Source organism: Psammomys obesus, unplaced genomic scaffold, assembly GCF_907164565.1.
Source record: "Psammomys obesus unplaced genomic scaffold, mPsaObe1.curated_primary_1811, whole genome shotgun sequence".
In the NCBI taxonomy this organism is placed as follows: domain Eukaryota; kingdom Metazoa; phylum Chordata; class Mammalia; order Rodentia; family Muridae; genus Psammomys; species Psammomys obesus.
In genome coordinates, this window is record NW_026592890.1 from 3,205,630 (window position 1) to 3,225,144 (window position 19,515).

The 19,515-nt window shown below is 41.1% G+C and overlaps 1 protein-coding gene across 1 annotated transcript in view; it reads right to left on the minus strand.

The window, feature by feature from the left end:
• Ipcef1 (interaction protein for cytohesin exchange factors 1) overlaps positions 1-11,865 on the minus strand; it is a 74,251-nt gene extending 62,386 nt beyond the window's left edge. Inside the window, exons 1-2 of the mRNA XM_055615842.1 lie at positions 11,794-11,865; positions 11,008-11,177 (exon numbers count right to left, since the gene is read on the minus strand). Of these exons, the coding sequence (XP_055471817.1) occupies positions 11,008-11,166 (159 nt within the window). The 5' untranslated portion in view covers positions 11,167-11,177; positions 11,794-11,865. The remainder of the gene's footprint in view (positions 1-11,007; positions 11,178-11,793) is intronic.
• Positions 11,866-19,515: the final 7,650 nt, after the last annotated feature.

Consider the following 19,515-nt stretch of genomic DNA (forward strand, 5'->3'; position numbering starts at 1 on the left):
CCCTCTCCCCTTCCTCATCCTTCACCATCTCTGGCAGACAGGACAGCTTGCCCTGGGATTACAAAAGTAGGAGACCTAGCCCTGTTCTTCACTGGCTGCAGCACTTGGAAGAGAGGACCTGAGCATCACCTGGGCAGCAGGGTAAAGCTGCCTTGTGGTGGGGGTGCAGGTGAGGGTGTAAGAGCGTGAGCTGCTGGGTTGACCAACTCGGGTCTCGGCCCCAGATCCAGGGCTTTACATTAGCCCACCCCAACAAGTACCCCATCTATGAACTGCTGGAGTGCAGGATGGGCCTACAGACCTACAGACACAAAACCGCAGGATCTCCATGACACAGGGCAACAACAGGATATCCAAGAGAAGTCCCAGGGAGGTTTTAGTATTGATAGAGTAGAAGAAGCCAGAGGCCTCATAACAGACCAATGAGTCATTGAAGTGAACATTTGCAAGCAAAGAAGCGTGAACAAATGGATACTGTGGGACACACCATGACACACTACAGCGTCCACAGGAGATTTTTTTTCTCTGTTGGGGGAGGGTGTTGCACAAGTGGAGGGTGGGTATGAGGGAAGGGGAAGGTGTGTGGGATAGAGGTACATGATGTGAAATTTACAAAAAAAAACAATAAAATGGTTTAAAAAAATCAATAGAAAAAAAGAAAGATTGTATAAGACTTAAATTATGTGTGTCAATACTAGAGATTTAGGAGCAATAAGAAATAAGAAATAACAAATGACATTCCTTAAGATAGTACAGCTAATGGCATGATTAACATAGTAAAAATGGCCATCTTACCAAAAGCAATCTACAGATTCAATGCAATTCCCATCAAATTACCAACACAATTCTTTACAGACCTGGAAAGAAATATTCTCAACTTCATATGGAATAACAAGAAACCCAGAATTGCTAAAACAATCCTCTACAATAAAAGATCTTCTGGAGGTATCTCCATCCCTGATCTTAAGCTGTACTATAGAGCAACAGTAATAAAGACTGCATGGTACTGGCATAGGAACAGAATGGTGGATAAATGGAACGGAACAGAAGACCCAGAAAAAAACCCACACACTTATAGACAGCTGATCTTTGACAAAGATGCCAAAACCATACAATGGAAAAAAGATAGCATCTTCAACAAATAGTGCTGGTCTAACTGGATGTCTACATGTAGAAAAATGCAAATAGATCCATACTTATCACCCTGCACAAAACTAAAGTCCAAGTGGATCAAAGACCTCAACATAAAACCAGATACATTAAATCTGTTAGAAGAAAAAGTGGGGAAAACCCTAGAACTCATTGGTACAGGAGACAACTTCCTGAACAGAACACCAACAGCATAGGTTCTAAGAGCAACAATCAATAAATGGGACCTCATGAAACTGAAAAGCTTTTGTAAAACAAAGGACACCATCATCAAAACAAAACGACTGCCCACAGATTGGGAAAGAACCTTCACCAACCCTTTATCTGACAGAGGGCTAATATCCAGAATATATAAAGAATTAAAGAAGCTGAAAAGCAGTAAACCAAGTAATCCAATTTAAAAATGGGGAACAGAGCTAAACAGAGAACTCTCTGTAGAGGAATATCAAATGGCAGAGAAACACTTAAAGAAATGCTCAACCTCATTAGCCATTAGGGAAATGCAAACCAAAACGACCCTGAGATTTCACCTTACACCCATCAGAATTGCCAAGATGAAAAACTCAAGTGACAACACATGTTGGAGAGGTTATAGAGAAAAGGGAACCCTCCTCCACTGCTGGTGGGAATGTAAACTTGTACAACCACTCTGGAAATCAATCTGGTGCTTTCTCAAACAACGAGGAATAGCGCTTCCTCAAGATCCAGCCATATCACTCCTAGTCATATATCCAAAAGAGGCTCAAGTACACAATAAGGACATTTGCTCAACCATGTTTGTAGCACCTTTATTTGTAATAGCCAGAAGCTGGAAACAGCCCAGATGCCCCTCAAATGAAAATGGATGCAGAAATTGTGGTACATCTACACAATGGAATATTACTCAGCAATGAAAATCAAGGGATTCATGAAATTTGCAGGTAAATGGTGGGACCTTGAAAGGATCATCCTGAGTGAGCTGTCCCAGAAGCAGAAAGACACACATGGTATATACTCACTCATATAAACATATAACATAGGATAGACCTACTAAAATCTGTACATATAAAGAAACTAATCAAGAGAGAGTACCCTGATTTAAACGCTCAATCCCCATCCCGAAAGGCAAAGAGGATGGACATCAGAAGAAGAAGAAAACAGGAAACAACCTAGAAACCTGCCACAGAGGGCCTCTGAAAAGCTCTGCCCTGCAGACTATCAAAGCAGACGCTGAGACTTATGGCCAACTGTTGGGCAGAGTGCATGGAATCTTATGTAAGTAGTGGGAAATAGTAAGATCTGGAGAGGACAGAAACTCCACAAGGAGAACAACAGAACCAAAAAATTTGAACACAGGGGTCTTTCCTGAGACTCATACTCCATCCAAGTACCAGGCATGGAGATAACCTAGAACCCCTGCACAGATGTAGCCCATGACAGTTCAGTGTCCAAGTGGGTTCCATAGTAATGGGAAGAGGGACTGCCTCTGACATAATCTGATTTGTCTGCTCTTTGATCACCTCCCCCTGAGGGGAGAGCAGCCTTACCAGGCCACAGAAGATGACAATGCAGCCACTCCTGATGTGATCTGATAGACTAAGACCAGAAGGAAGGAGAGGAAGTCCTCCCCCATCAGTGGACTTGGGGAGGGGCATGTGTGAAGAAGGGGGAGGGAGGGTGGGAATGGGAGGGGAGGAGGGAGGCACCTATGGGGGATATAAAGTGAATAAAGTGTAATTAATAAAATAAAATTTAAAGAATATATCACAGTTATGAGATAATACATAATCAGTCATCATACAATGTATATGAAATTTTCAAGGTGCTTTCCAATCTCCTCAGGCTGTTTGCATGAGTTCCATGAATATCATTAAGTACTATTGAAGGCCAAGCAAAAGAAACAACAGCTCTACTCTTAATAAATGGGATAAACAATTTTTTGAAAAGACAATACACAAATGGCCAATAAGCACAAGGGAGAGATACTTATAGTCACTGAGCATTAAGGAAATGCAAACTGAAACCATAATGAGATGTTTAACACCTCATACTCATTAAGATGGTGATTACCAAAAATAAACCAGTATGTAAACTCTGAGAAGGTTCTAGAAATGCTATCACCCCTGTGTGCTGTCAGAAGGAAGGGAAAAGAGCAGTTACTACAGAAAGCCATTCCTGAAAACACTAAAAGTATGATTCTCCTGCAATCCTGTCATTTTGCTCCTGCATATATACCCAGAAGAATTCAAAGCAGAGCCTCAAAGACATATTTGCAGGTCCTTGTATGAGGGACATTTTGACAATAGACGCAAGGTAAGAGTAATATAAGTGTTTATTAATGAACCCCTAAATGCAATCTATGGATATACTCGGATGTCCTTAAGAAGACAGGAAACTGAAACCTGAAGATGTTATGTTTTGTGAGACCAGCCACAAAAAATAAATATAATATGACTACACTTACTTGGGCAGACATACAGCAGTCAAACTCATAGATACAGAAAACCTTTGGTAGTTGCAAGAGAACAGCAGAGACAGAATACAGAGAGTGGGTTAGTGGTGTGAGAGTTTCGGTGTGGCAAGATGAAGAGTCCAGGAGACGAAGAGTGGGGAGAGCTGCACAATGGTATGAATATGTTTAATGCCACTGAAATGCACCCTTCAAAGTGCTAAGACAGTAACCTCTGTGTGTGTGTTCATCAATATTGACAAGAACTCTTGAATTTTACACCCAGTATTCTAAAGCCATTATTCTTCAGTAGAGAATGGGGGTGGCCACCACAGTGGGTTGGGTAAGGCTCAAAGTGGGGAAGCTCAGGAGAGGATCAAGGCCTGTGTCAGCCGCTGTCTGTGCCTCTGTGTATCAGAGGAAGAAGCTGGATGCTCCAAGAAAGTATGTGTGGCATCAGGGTGTGACCTGTCCCAGAACCATCTTCTTCCTAACCACACCATTTCCCTGTATCCTTTCTGAAGACGGTGCTTCCAGGATTTAATTCTGATCTTAAATTCTGACCCCTTAAATATACTCAATCTCTAGGTTCTTTTTTTTTTCCTTGTGTAGCTTCCTTCCGAATATACATGTAGAAGATTAAACACAGAGCCCAGTGACAGATGAGCTTTTCAGCCAGTCTCTTTGGGGAGGCAGCTGGCTCTGTCTCTTAAACGGGGCTCCTGACACAGACATGATATACCTTCAATACAGACGTGTGTGTGTGTGTGTGTGTGTGTGTGTGTGTGTGTGTTGAATACCTTTTTTGTTTATTTTTTAAGTACAGACTTCTAAAGCATCCTCACATCAAGAACAAGTTCAGCTCTTCTGGCCAGTTCTCCTGCCATCTAGGAAACAAACTTATACCACATCAATCTTCCCTCCAACCCAAGGCCACCTGACTTCCTCTTCCAGGGAAGGTATCACCCTGTGGGAGAACACCTGATCTTCTCCACTTCACCTACCTGTCCTACAGCTTCATGTGAGTCAGGAAGTATCTTTTCAGAATAGGATGCACTCATCATGAGGAACCATTTCTGGTACCTAAAACTCAGTAGGGAAGTTCTGCATCCTAAAACTACAGTGCCTAAGCAAGTGCAAACTCTAAGCATGCACAGATTTGTTCTTTGTTCTGTGTTCCTTTTGTGTCTTTACAGTGTTTTCTTTCTACCCTGAAAGCGCTCAGATTTTAAGTACAGATAGTGTTCTTGGTCAGTTGATTAATAGAAAGATAGATGTACAGAGTTACTTTAATGGTCTCCCTGTTGATAAATTTTATACATATATTAATATATATTAGCATTTATAAATATGTATACTGCATGTATACATATAAATAAGCTGTATATTAAATATATACCACTTTAAGTAGGTGAGCATGTATCTGTGTTTTTCATCTGGTAACTTGATTTTAGTAAAAAAAAGCATTCTCCTTTTAAACCCATAGATTGACTTTAAATAAACAAATCCGCATTGTGAGGTCACCTGGTCACTAGCATGTCCTATTTTGCCTTATAGAATATAAAACCTCTTTTCTACTCTACTGAGAATTAGAAGCTGGCATCAAGTTTACCAGTTTCATGTCACGAATTTTCTTTGCTGTAGAAATGCTTCAAAACACTAGAGTTTTGTTTGAGATACACTCAGAAGTAGGATTTCAGCTCAGACAATAAACAGAATCCAGGCAAATGAGATACCTGTAATTCTTATTATAATGAAATTTAGGTCAGGGAGATGTGAGAAAAATTTTTATAACTCATTGATAACTAACATAAAAATTTAGGTTAAGTAATTTCTTCCAGAAATACTTATGCCTACTCTCTATCTTTTACTTTCAAAGTTTAAAGATACATTTATACTACACCAAATGGGCCAGTAAAGGTGCTTGCCACACAATCCTGGCAACTTGAGTTCAGTCCATTGAGCCTACATAAAAGTAGAGAGAACCAATTTCATAAAACTGTCCTCCAACTCCAACAAGCCCCCTATGGCATGCATCCCAGCCTATACACACACATACACACAAACACTACACACACATACCAAACACACACACACTCGCGCATACATCATACACATACTCTCACACACAGAGACACCACACACACACACACAGAGAGAGAGAGAGAGAGAGAGAGAGAGGGAAATACACACTGCCTTCACATGCACACAATAACAATTGAAAATATTGTTTTAAAAAACCCACATAAGAAAAGAGGATGTCAGTGACAAAAACATTTTCCAACCTATAACAATTTCATTAAGATATTTTCCAAAAATTTATGGGAAGAGAATATTATTCATGAAAGGTATAAGACCCAAGGCTGAGAAGATGCCTTCTTTCCAGGGGAAACTAACCCACTCTTTGTTTTCCTTTAGCTGATAGAAAGATTCTCCATGTTTGCCAAAAACATTCAAGAGAGTTCTCTTGAAAACAGAGAAATTCTAGGTCAAACTGTGTCCAGGAAAAGCACCGTCCACCTCTACCTCCCCTGAGTCATGTTTTGTTCACATACAGCTAGTGATGGTGACAGACAGAGAACACGGTTCCCACAACGTTCTGACGTGTGATCATGCCAACAGTGAGGGAGAAACATGGCCACACTTGTGAGAACAAATAGGAGCCCCAAAGGACTGAGAACTCTGCAAGTGTGTATTAAGCTCGACACTGCCCTGTAGAAGACATGGGTTGACCTGAAATTTCCATGAAACAAGGTCAGGTGGTTTTTCCCAGCAACCCCACAGCTTTCCCAAAGTGTTGCTGCAGCAACACAAATAACATCAATATTGGTTAATTTATACCAAAAAAGCAACAACAACAAAAACTTGAGTTTCTAATAATCTGACAAATAATGGACAACACAAAAATAAACCAAATATGTAGCCAATGATGAACTGATTAAAATAAAATTCTACATTTACCCACAAATTTCTTCTCAATTTTCATGTTACTTTCCCAGGCACTAAAACTTAGAAATTGCTCTCATTTTAGCCTCAAATACTATGTCCTGTATCCAAGCAATCTCCATGTGGTACTCCTTTTCTTCAGTGTGGTGTGTTCCTGATTCTCCATGGGAGTACCCCAGTCCAAGGATCCACATCTGGATGCTTGCATTTTCTGACCATCTCCTAACCAGGTTTCCAGCAACATCCTTCTTTCCTACTGCTTGCTGCTACGTTCATATTTTCCCATGCCATTTTTCATACCAGCCTAAGACTCTTTTTTAGGCCCCTCCTGCCTGGTGGCTCTTCCTATTCATAAGCAGTGTGGACAGACTGACTTCCCCATTTAATAGGCCCAGGTCACTGGTCAATGGAGGAGTCACGCAGTGTGCAGGGAAAAGAGCCCAGCTCTGGCTGGGATGTCTCACTGTTAATCTCAGCTCTGTCATTTACTTCTTCAGAGGCTCTGAAGCTCTGTTCCTTAAGCTCTTGGCTTTCAGTAAACTCACTTGAAAAAATGGAAGTGACAGAATTGAGGTCAAGTGGTTATTATGAAAATTAGACACAACTTCTGTCGAACTAGCTTGGTGCTGCTCAGGTACAGTACCCCACCTTTGTCCACATTAGACCTCAGTCTCCCTGCACCCCTATCTGCTACTCCTGAAAGCTGTAAAGGGGGTGTGGAACAAAGATAGAAACAGCTGTGTAGGACCTACTGCTCCACAGGGGTCCTTTCCAGCAAACCCTCAACTGGATCATATTTTTTAACAGTGCAAGTAAAAATGCCATTCCTGGGAAATTATTTCCTCTCAAGAAAAATACATGAATAAGATCTTGTCATACAGAATTCCCTAGGCAAAGTAATTGTCAGTAATTCCTCATTCCCATTTACTTGAAAAAATCAACAAATATTCATCAAGTACTTATTAAACACCAGACACTGAAGTACTAAAAATATGAACACATGCTATCTAGACATAATGATCAATTATGAAAGATAGGAATTTGATACACATTCAAAAACAAGGATGTGTGTGGCAATCAAAATATTATAAAATAATAGAAAAGGAGGAAGACAGAAGAGCTAAGCTTAGGTCAGAGGATATGGTAAGTCTACATAGATGTGCTTTCAAATTAAAGTGTGACTCTTATGAAGAGGGAAGGTTTACTGAAACTAAGCAGGAGGAAAGCCTTTCAGAGTCAGAGACAAGCCTTCCTGAGCAGGAAATCTATCTAGATAAAGGTGTACACAGACCTAAAACACATAAATTAAATCAAAAGTTCCAGAGGTAGGGCTTGGTTAGAATGTGGAGTTCTGGGAAAGAAGAAAAAGGTACCAGTTAAGATGATACCCAGAAGCAGGTTTGAACTTTAGCCTAAGGGCATAGGAAAGTGAAAGTATAGACTTTAATTCCAGGTTTTTCACAGACTGAGATCTTTGTGGCTTTTTAACTTTTATACATAGAGCTGTAAGAAGTGGTATGCGGTTACACACGCTCTGACACATTCCAAGAAAAAAATGCTATGTGAGAAACGACTGATGATCTTTCCTAAAGAAGTCTGGGTAGTGGTGTTCGGGAAAGCAATACACGAGGGAAGGAGATGACACACTCACTGGCTGCTGGATACCAACAACAGAAAGGCGAGGAGGGGAGGATAGCAAAGGCTCAGGCATTAACAGTAGGGATGAGCAGAGGAGTTTAACGGGATAGCTTGTGCATTCACAACAGAATTGCCACTTCTAGAGATGCTCCCTCAGTCTCCTTCTGGAAACACAGGAACATAATGATCTCATTTATCCTGGTCCCCAGGAACTTTGGGGTGGCATGTCATAGTCAGTGTAGAGTTAAGGAATCATAGAGGCACTTTTTGTCCACTTCTTTCATGTCTGACTTAGGTAATTTACACTTACTAGCTTTTAAAGTATGCCTTTGAGATCTGAGGCTCTCTACCTATATCTCTATCTGTCCCTCTCTGTCTCTGTCTCTATTCCCCTCCAGAGATTGATCCCTGAACCTCATGCATGCTAGGTAGGAAGACCTGTCCCATGCTGGGTAGGCAAGCACTCTACCAACAGGCTATATCCTCAGACACTTTATGGTTCTTTTTCATTTTGAGACAATGATTCACTAGGTTGACAAGATTATTTTTGAACTCACTCCATAGCCCAGGCAGGCTTTGTGCTTATAATCCTCCTGCCTCCCCCTCCTAAGTAGCTAAGACTATAATCCCGTGCCAACATACCCAGCTAGAGATTGTACTGAAGGATAGATAAGAGCCTGTGTAAAAAGTACATTGACCACCCCTTGGAATATGGCAGCTGTTCCATGGGATAGGACCTCATACTATACATAAAGCCACAAAGAACAGGGTTGGTCCTCCAAGAATAAGAAACAGAGAAGGGAGAAGTCTGTCAACGTCTATGTCCCACAGATATTGAATCTAAATTCTTAAGGTAGTAGACAGCAAGTGCAAATTTTTCCGTGGTAGTGTGTTTGACTGTGACTCTGCAGCTGATAATTCACATAGATAACAGGAATATGGCTGCTAATTCAATAGTCATCGAGTCAACCCACAACAAACATACAATTAAGATGCCAGGAATGGCTGTGGCAAAGAGAGAAAGCAAAAGAACGAGAGAAGGTTTTTTTAGAAGATTCTTTCTTTTCTATACCACTAACAACCCTCTACCTCCCTGGCCAACCACCAGCAAGCTTATTCTCAAGCTGATGCTGCTCATTTAATGGAACTAAAATATATTACCAGCTTACTTTCTGCATCTCGTTCAGGGTAAGGAGCCCACAAGCATCTAAGCATCCAAGACTCCATTGTTTCCTCCTCCTAGTCTAAGCCAACATCGCTATTCCCTGCAGATTCCTGATGCCTAAGATTAGGGAGGTCCGATGCCCTAAAAGTAACCCACTCTACTCTCCTAAGAGAAGCAGAAGCAGAAGAAGCCAAATGAGCCACGCTGCAATTGTGCAGCTCTAGGGAGGACTTCTTTCACATTCTACTGAGACAGGGACACTGCCTTCTGGCTAAAAGATATGAGAGGTAAGATGAGTTGACTGCTTAATTCTGAGCCCTGTTACAACCCATAGATGTAACATGTTCTACCAACACCCAACCTGTCCTACTGGCTCAAGAAGTCCCCGGGGCTATTTATTAGGTAACTCAGACCAGCTCAATTTAAGGAGGATGAGGTGTCAATCACTCATGATGACTACCCGAATGCCATAGTGTAGGATAACAGGAAATGGAGGCTGGAGAGATGGCTCCCAAATAAAGGGGCCTGTTGCCAAGGCTGACCCCTTGAGTTAGATCCCAGGGATCCACACGATGGAAAGAAAGAAACAATTCCTTCTTATAAGTTGTCCTCTGTGTTCCACACATGAGTGGTGACACATGTATACCCAAACACACATGCACACAAAACCACACTGAATAAATAAATGTAACTCAGAAATTAAAAATAACAGGAAACATGAAATAGTTATGTTAACCTTAATTTCCCTAAAGATGGCAACTGTGTTTGTTTGGAAAACTGCCCAATCCCAGGATGGCAATTTAGTACTGGTCCCTTAAGTAATTGAACAAACCTCCATTGGTCTTTTCCTTCTATCAAAAAGGGACCCCAGTTCTCCCAAGATCTGCAGTGGATTCCCATTTTCCCAGCTTCAGTGACAGCAGATCTGCGTGCAAAACTCTACAGATTACACTAATGTCCCTCTCAAAATGTCTCCAGCCACAACAGGCAATGTCATGTCTTCACTTCCAACTCTTTTTCAATAGTCATACCATGAAACTGACCCCAGCAGCGTGTGGCCATCAAAGGATAAATTCAGCAACCATCTCAGTGAGTGTTGTCCTCACAATGCTTATTTACTGTCACCATGGAACAATGTCACCAGCCCCTTCCCAAGGCTGACAAACGGGATAGCAATCCCAAACCAATCCATCTCACAAAGATAGGAGAGAAAGTCGTGGGAGAAGGGATGAAGATCGCTTTTCTGGACTGAAGGATTTACCCCCTTAAGAGAGGGCAGTGCTCAGTCCCTTTTTAAAAGACCTTAGCAATGCAAAGTTGCCACAGCAAATGACATCCAGACAGATCCTGGAACGATTGGGATCTCACAGACTAATGACATCTGGAGATAATAACAGATTACACAGAATAATCACATCAGTTATATTCTTAAGTAAGGCTCTACCTGGAGCCACTTCTCTTTCTCCAGTCAGAATACTGAAAGCAGATGGCTTCTCCTCGAGCAGCGCGGCTCCCTAACCTACATAGTTCCTGGAGCAGAAATGATCCTCCAGCAAATCTGGGGTTTGCTCTGCTCCCTCTCCCAAAGAACAGGATCGCTATGTCCGCATGGGGTGGCCGGGCCAGTGCTTTGAAGCCACACTCTGGTGAAGAGGCTGGGACAGGAGGAGGGACAACTCACCATTTGATTGCTATACCAGTAGAGAGAAGACCCCTTCAGCACCACCCAGAACTTTTTCCATTTGTTGCTTAGGAAAGTTCCCTTTTCCTTTTTCTTATACAGCCAACCCTGGCAGTCAGCGTGGCCCAGATCTTTACACGATATCCTCCTCCGACTCATGGTGAAAAAACCTGCAACAGTTACACAGGTAAGTGTGACCCGGACTCCAGTGACAAAATAAAAGGCAAGTTTTAGTCTTTTGCACAGCAAACGCTGCACATTTTCATTCATGCAAAGTGAACATTAAAAAAAAAATCCACATATCCGTTCTATTTTTAAACATTCACTTGGTACCTCGAAAACCCGGGCAAAGAGGCAGTGAGAGAGACAGGCAAGCATGGCCGGACAACCTTAGTCAGAGTTAGTTGAAAACGTTAGACTCCCGGGGCTGGAAGGCACACACAGGGGTCCTTCCCACAGTAACGGCGGCAGCTATGCAAGAGGCACAGAAGGGTTAAAGGGTTAAAGGCCACCCAGGAACAGTGCCAGCTCTGTGCACAGAGCGCGAGGGACTGGCCAAATGAGCAGCGTGTCATTCTTTCTTAAAAATCAGCCCAAAAGCAACCAAAAAAAATTAATCTGGCATCCGTCCCCTGATACTAAGATTCAGACAGACAAGAATCTGATTTCATACACACACACACAAAAAGAAGGCATCCAGGAGGAAAAAAAAAACAAAAAACAAAACAAAAAACCCATGCTCACATGCACACGAAAGGGATAAACGAACAAAAGAGATCTAATTACCTGGAGCTTTCTTCCTCGGCTTCTGACGCAAGGGAACCTGCTGGAAATGCAGGAAGGAAAGAAAAGAGGAAATTTCTGATTGTGTTGTAACATTTGTAAAGAGAGAAGGAGGGAGGGGGTGGCCGTGTTTATGCGCAGGGAGGATTCTAAAAAAAAAAAAAAAAAAAAACTCTCAGAGCAGAGCGCAAAGGGAGCTACAAGCCGAGGCACAAAATCTGCTAATTAGAATCGATATACACTGAGCTGAACCTGGAAAAAAGAGTAAAGTAACAGGCATTTATCTGTACCGCTTCCTGTTTCCTCCCACGAGCAGCTCCGCTACTACTTAGGTTAAGGCGGCCCTGGGTTTGTTGAAGTTTAAAAAAAAAAAAAATCATGAAATACTTTACCTGTATATATTTTTTGAAAGAAGAAACAATATCTCTTTTTTATCCTCAGGTTCTAAATAATATCGAGTATTTAAATAAAACTGGATAATAATTGTTTCCATCTCAAGCTATTAAATGCTCACATCAGACTGGCTTCATGGTCTTGCTAATATGCAGGGTTCTACCTAAACCACGTGAGTTAAATAGCCCTGGAAAGAAACTTTTTATCTCTTCCTGTGACCTCAGGGGCTCCAAGGCTTCCTGATTGGCAATTTCTTATTTGCAGACTAATTTACATATCTTATTCTATCTTTATTTCTGAATATTTCTCACATGTCTTATAGAAGATAAATATTCAAATATTCAAATCAGACATGACAATTTATGTAAAATATAGACATTTTCTACAACACATTTTCACCAAGTCATGTAAAATCAGATTCCAAATAAAACTGGGAAACCCAAAGGAAAAAAATACAGTTGAAAATGTCTTTCCCACTGTGTGTGTGTGTTTGTGTGTTTATACAAATACTTGAGAGAAATAAGCTTTTAAAAACCTCATTTTTCTTCTACAGCATCTAAGCTGAAATTCTTCAGGTTTAAATAATTTTCACTTATGAAACACTTAACAAGCAGAGACTTTTTAAAGCTTAAGCATGCAATTAAAAAGTAGTTCAAAGCATTGGTAGATAGTGTCATGAAATTTGGGCACTTGGGATGCATCTGGGTAGTGGTCCACACATCCAACCTCTGACGAATGGCATTTATGGTTCCGCCTTATATTTGACAAGGTGATATGATCTACAGTGGAAATAGAATAGAAAATTCAAAGCCACAGGCCCAAAATTAATGGGAAGATATATTATCCAAGGAAAGGTCACTCTAAATCCATTTCTTCATTTGTAAAATTAAGATATTTACGAGAAATACTCAGGAGGCTAAGGATAGAAACTTAAGAGCAAAAACCAGTCATAAATATATATATATATACATATATATATATATGACTTCTAATCCCATAAGTCTCAAATAGATCTGCCAAGATTTACTTGTGAAAATACTCTGATAACTAAAAATCATCTTTCTATGAATAATCAGGTATCAATGCTTTGTGGAGATATGTTAAAATAAGCAGACCCCTAATAAACAAAACTTATTATATTAAAGTGTTTCCCTCAGCAGGGAGGATGGAGAGGAGGTTGAATCGTGTGTCTTCATGGATGCAAGATCGGTGCAATCCTGAACTGGTTTTTTAGTTTATGAACATCCTTTCTTCCCTTGGATCATTGATTGATCTCTTTGAGCATAATCTTTAAACAAATTCAACTTGTGACAATCATGGCATGCTAATTAAGTCTAAACATATTATCATATTAAGGAACTCATCTGCCCTTCCTTTCCCAAATATTTCCCACACTGCACTGCCAACATCTTGGTCTAAGATTCCCTACTATTCCTTAGTCTCTGAGCTTTTTCTTTTTATGCCTATATCCTGGGATCAATAAACCCAATTAGCACCTACTGGTTATACAATACTGTCCAAATAGAGAGCTGGGGCTGAAGGCAAAGAGCATAAGTGAACTTGATTTCAGTATGGTTTGGGAAATATGGGAGCCCAGGGAGCATGTGAAGTAACTGAGAACCGGGAGTGTGGGAGAAAGCAGAGGTACCCGCACTGATTCCTAGAGGGCAGGTAAACAAGATGAAACTATCAATTCAAACAGCAACAGCAGCTCTAAAAAAGAACAAGCAGCTAGACGTGGTGTTGCATGCCTGTAATCCCAGCACTCGGGGAGGCTTAGGCAGCCAGATCTCTGTGAGTTTGAGGCCAGCCTAGTCTACAAAGCATGTCTAGGACAGCCAAGGCTACAGAGAGAAACTCTGTCTGAAGGAGGAGGAGGAGGAGGAGGAGGAGGAGGAGGAGGAGGAGGAGGAGGAGGAGGGGGAGGAGGAGGGGGAGGAGGAGGGGGAGGGTAAGGGGAGGGGGAGGCAAGTGGGAGGCAAGGGGACAGCTATGGAGCTATGGAAGGGAAGCACAGAGGTGACTTTTCATTCCTGGCTCCTGACCGATGGGACAGGAAGCTGAGTGTCTGCTGTCATTGCTTGATGGGTCCCAGTGACACAGCCAGTTCCTCAGCTCCAACAAGCCTAAGACGTTTTCCAGGGAAATCCCCAAGTCAAAAATGTGTCTTCATTTCTCCTTGGAACAGCCCTAGGACTACAGCTGGATTCTCTCACTTAATCTGGGTTGAGACACAGCCTCTAAGCAGTGCTCCATCGCTCCAAGCTCCTTGTGCCCTGCCCTGAGAGTCCTCCCCCAACACAGTCACCAGCTGCTCCGTGTGTCCCCTGGCCAGACACAGCTGCACCTTAGAGAAATAACAAATTACCACGGGTTTCGGTGTCACCTGATAGATGTGAATCTGAAACCCCAATTGCTCTACAAGAAGGAATGAAAACAACCTTTGAGAGCTTCACTGAGTCTAAGACACATTTTCCCTCCTCACAACAGGAAGTGGAACCCATGAACTAGTCAGTTTCAAGACCTTCATGTGGCTTTCTCACTGGTAGGTGAAAACACTAGCAGCCGCTTAAGCGTTTTATGAGATAGTTTCAACCTTCACAGACATTTAGAGTTTAAGAAGATATTTATCCCAATTTACTTTCTTTCAGTTTGAAAGTTATAGAGAAAAACTGACAACTTATTCTAAAGATGTAAATTTTCTAGACCTAGAATTTGGGGGGAATTCTCAATGAAAACATACATAGTTTTCATTGAAGAAGAGTATAGTTTTCTTTTGGCCTTGGGAAGATGGCTCAAATGTTTTGAGGGCTGAGGAGACGACTTGGTAAAGCGCTCATTGCACAAACATGAGGACCTCAGTTAGATGCCTAGAAATCATGTTAAAAGTTCAGCTGTGGTGATGTGTTTGTAATGTCAGCGTTTGGAGGCAGAAACAGGCAGATCCCTGGAACTTGCTAGCCAGCCAGACTAGTCTACTCAGCGAGCTTCAGGACAATGAGAGACTCAAATAATATGATGTATGGTTCCTGAGGAATAATTCCTGAAGTTGACCTTTGACCCCCACATACACACAGTTACCTGCACATACACATGCATGTTCAGTGATTCTAGACTTTAGCAAAAAACACATAGTGATAGGCTGATATTCTAGTTTTATTTCTATAAAATACTGCAGCAAAAAGCAACTTAGGGGAGAAGGGTTTATTTTAACTTGTAAGGCCAGGTTTAAACCATCGCTGTGGAGGGAGGAAGAGCATCTGGAACTTGAAGCAGCTGGTCACCATCGCATCCGCAGTCAGGAGTATAAGAAAATAATGCGCACATGCACACTTCCTTCCTTATGCTCCCCTCGCTCTTACACAGTGCAGGACCCCCTGCCTAGGGAATGGCGATGCCCACAGTGGACGGGTCTTCACCATCATCGATCAACCTAACACAATCCTTCCAGCAAATGCAGACAATCCCTGGCTGAGATTCTCCTGCCGGATGACTCTAGATTGCATTGAGCTAACAATTAAAGCTGGTCCTCAAAGTGGACCAACAGTTCTTCATTCTCAGGAAAACTGGCTTGCAGCATCTGTCACTTTTTGTGGTACAGTTCCTCACATGCCTGGCTGTAAAAACTATCATTCCTTACGAACTAAGCGACAAAAATCTTTTGCATTTGGGGTTCTCTGCCAATACTTGGCACTTCCACAAGTCTCTTTCTGTATTGTTGGAAAATTAAACCCAACTTTTTAAAGGGAATTGTAAGCCATTTGAGTGGTAAAAATTTACCTGTAATGATACGCTAAGACTTTGCTTAACTTTTTCAGAAAACAAGTCAATTCAACCAACTTATGATAAGAAAATGTCTCTCTGGTAGTAAATAATGAAGATAGGTAATGGGAGTCTGCCTTTGCCTGTGATCACATGGAAAAGCCATGACAAAGGATAAGGATAAGAACCTGATGGAAGAGCAACACATAAAGGAAAGTAATGAAAAAGATCCCCGAGGAAATCTGAACGGGGATACCCCGAGTCAAACTCAGGAGAAGAGTATCCTGGAAGCGAGGGAGACTCCAGAGAAAGCTTCCAAACTCTGTTGCTGGAAAGGAAAAGGTTCGTTAGAGATTTTCTCTATTATTACTTTTTCTTATCACTGTGACAAAATATCTTATAAGAGCAGCTTAAGTGGGGGGCTTATTTGGGCTCACAGTTTCAGGAAATATATCACCATAGACAAGGTACAGGGCAGCAGGTACGTCTGGGACAGGGGAGCTTAGAACTGTCACTTTGGTCCAGGAAACAGAGATCCAGATCAGAAAGCGGGCTATGTCCTCCAAGCTCACCCCTAGGGGCCTTCTTATAGTAGGTAGGCCTGGTGTCTCAAGGGCTCTACAGCTTCACCAAACTGAGACCATCTAGGGACACAAGAACACAAGCCTGTGGGGGACATTTTGGATTTAGACCATAACAGAAATCTGGGCTATCTAGTCCCCATGCTATTTGTAACCATAAGACAAATTCCAGCAGGTCCCGCATAAGTGGGAACTAAGGAAGTATACACAGCACTGATGACTACTGGAAACAGGAGTCGTGACAGCACCTGGCAGACTCAAGGATGGATAAAGCCACGCACTTTCTCTCAAACCAAGATTTCTGCTTAAACTAATTGTGCTCAGCAAAATAAGTATACTTGAGAGCAAATTAACAGGACCACAGGAAGTCCTCTGGCTACATCATATTCTGAATTACTGAATGCCATTTCCTTCTTCTTCCTTTTCTTATTTTTGACAGTTTTAAGAAAAATACAAGGGTCTGAAGAGATGGCTCAGAGGTTAAGAGCAATGCTTGCTCTTCTAGAGGTCCTGAGTTCAATTCCCAGCACCCATATGGTGGCTCACAACCATCTATGATGAAATCTGGTGCCCTCTTCTGGTGTACATGCAGGCAGAACACTATATATAATATTAATCTTCACCAACCCTTTATCTGACAGAGGACTAATATCCAATATATATAAAGAACTAATGAAGCTGAAAAGCAATAAACCAAGTAATCCAATTAAAAAATGGGGAACAGAGCTAAACAGAGAATTCTTGATAGAGGAACATTGAATGGCAGAGAAACACTTAAAGAAATGTTCAACCTCATTATCCATTAGGGAAATGCAAATCAAAACGACCCTAAGATTTCACCTTACACCCATCAGAATGGCCAAGATGAAAAACTCAAGTGACAACACATGCTGGAGAGGTTGTGGAGAAAGGGGAACCCTCCTCCATTGCTGGTGGGAATGTAAACTGGTACAACCACTTTGGGAGTCAATCTGGTGCATTTTCAGACAATTAGGAATAGTGCTTCCTCAAGACCCAGCTATACCACTGCTAGATATATACCCAAAATTTACTCAAGTACACAACAAGGACATTTGCTCAACCATGTTTGTAGCAGCTTTATTTGTAATAGCCAGAACCTGGAAACAACCCAGATGTCCATCAACGGAGGAATGGATACAGAAATTGTGGTATTTTTACACAATGGAATACTACTCAGCAATCAAAAAAGAGGAAATCATGAAATTTGCAGGCAAATGGTGGGATCTACAAAAGATCATTCTGAGTGAAGTTTCCCGAAGGAGAAAGACAAACATGGAATATACTCACTTATATAGACCTAAAAGATATGATAAACATGATGAAATCTATACACCTAAAGAAGATAATCAAGAAAGCAGACACAGTGCAAGATGATCAATCCTCATTTAGAAAGACAAATGGGATATGCCTTGAACGTATGACAGGAGTCTACCGCAGAAGGCATCTGAAAGACTCTACCTAGCAGTGTTCCAAAGTAGATACTAAGACTCATAACCAAACCTTTGGCAGAGTGCAGGGAATCATATGAAAGAAGGGAAGTTTGATGTGGAAAGGATAAGAGCTCCATAAGGACCAAACATATCTGGGCACAGGGTCTTTTCTGAGATGGACACTCAACCAAAGACTATGAGTAGATAAAACCTAGAACCTCTGCTCAGATGTGACCCGTGATAGCTCAGTAATCAATTGGTTTCCCATAGTAAGGGGAAGAAGGACTATTTCTAACAGCAACTCAATGACTGGCTCTTTGACCTTCCCACCCTACAAGGGAGGAGCAGTACTGTTAGGCCACAGAGGAGGACTTTGCATCCAGTCCTGAAAATACCTGACAAAACAGAGTCATATGAAAAGGGAGGAGGTCCTCCCCTATCAGTGGACTTGAAAAGGGGCAGGGAGGAGATGAGGGAGGGAGGGTGGGATTGGGGAGGGAATGAGGGAGCGGGATACAGCTGGGATACAGAATTAACAAAATGTAACTAATAAGAAAAATAAAATTTAAAAAATAATAAAAAATAAAAATAAATAAAAAATATATACTATATATTAAAAACAAAAATTCTTTTAAAAAAGAAAGAAAAGAAGAAAGAAAGAAAGAAAGAAAGAAAGAAAGAAAGAAAGAAAGAAAGAAAGAAAGAAAAAAGAAATAAAGAAAATACAATAGGAATACTGCTGTCTTTCCAACAGCCCTTTTCGTCCACTTCCTCATCGCTCCAGCTTACTCTGACCTGAACATGATTTCATTCCCGCACACATTTTAGTATCTTTTAGTGATAGCTAAACAATAGCACAAATGTGGAGCTTTTTCATAATTTCACTTTTGATGCTTTTCCCATGTTGATGCACATAACTGTAGATTGTTTTCAATGTGACAATAAATAGATGTTTGTTCCACGACTTCTTTATCTAATTGTTTACTAATGAGCTTGTAAGTCTTTACAGTTCTGCTTTCAGCTATAAATTGGCAATTAACAACTCAATGCAATTCCCATTGTACATATGAATGTTACTCTGGCTTGGTATTAATCTGAGTTGCAGGATAACACTATATGTATATCTTCAAGTATTTAGCTATTTTCAAATTGCTTTCAGAGTCCCCATTTACAATCCCTCATGAAACATACAATTTTTAAAACTTTTTACTATGTTTATTTATTTATCTGGCTGCACGCATGCATACCCACATTCACACAGTCCAATGTTAATTTCACCTCATATATTGCGCTTCCTATCTTAAGAATTATATCTTCCTTTTTAATAGTACTAAATACTTTCAAGATCTATTTATGCTTTTGCATCTGGATCAAAGTTTTGAAAGATGCTAAAATATCTAAATAAGATTCTTAAAACCCCATCCTTGATTTGTTCCGTAGAGTTTAAAACTCTGAACTCAAATGGTACCTCCTATTTTTGTTCTATATCCATCTTTCTTAGAACTATTTTTAATGTATTTTGAAGTTTTTCTCAGTCA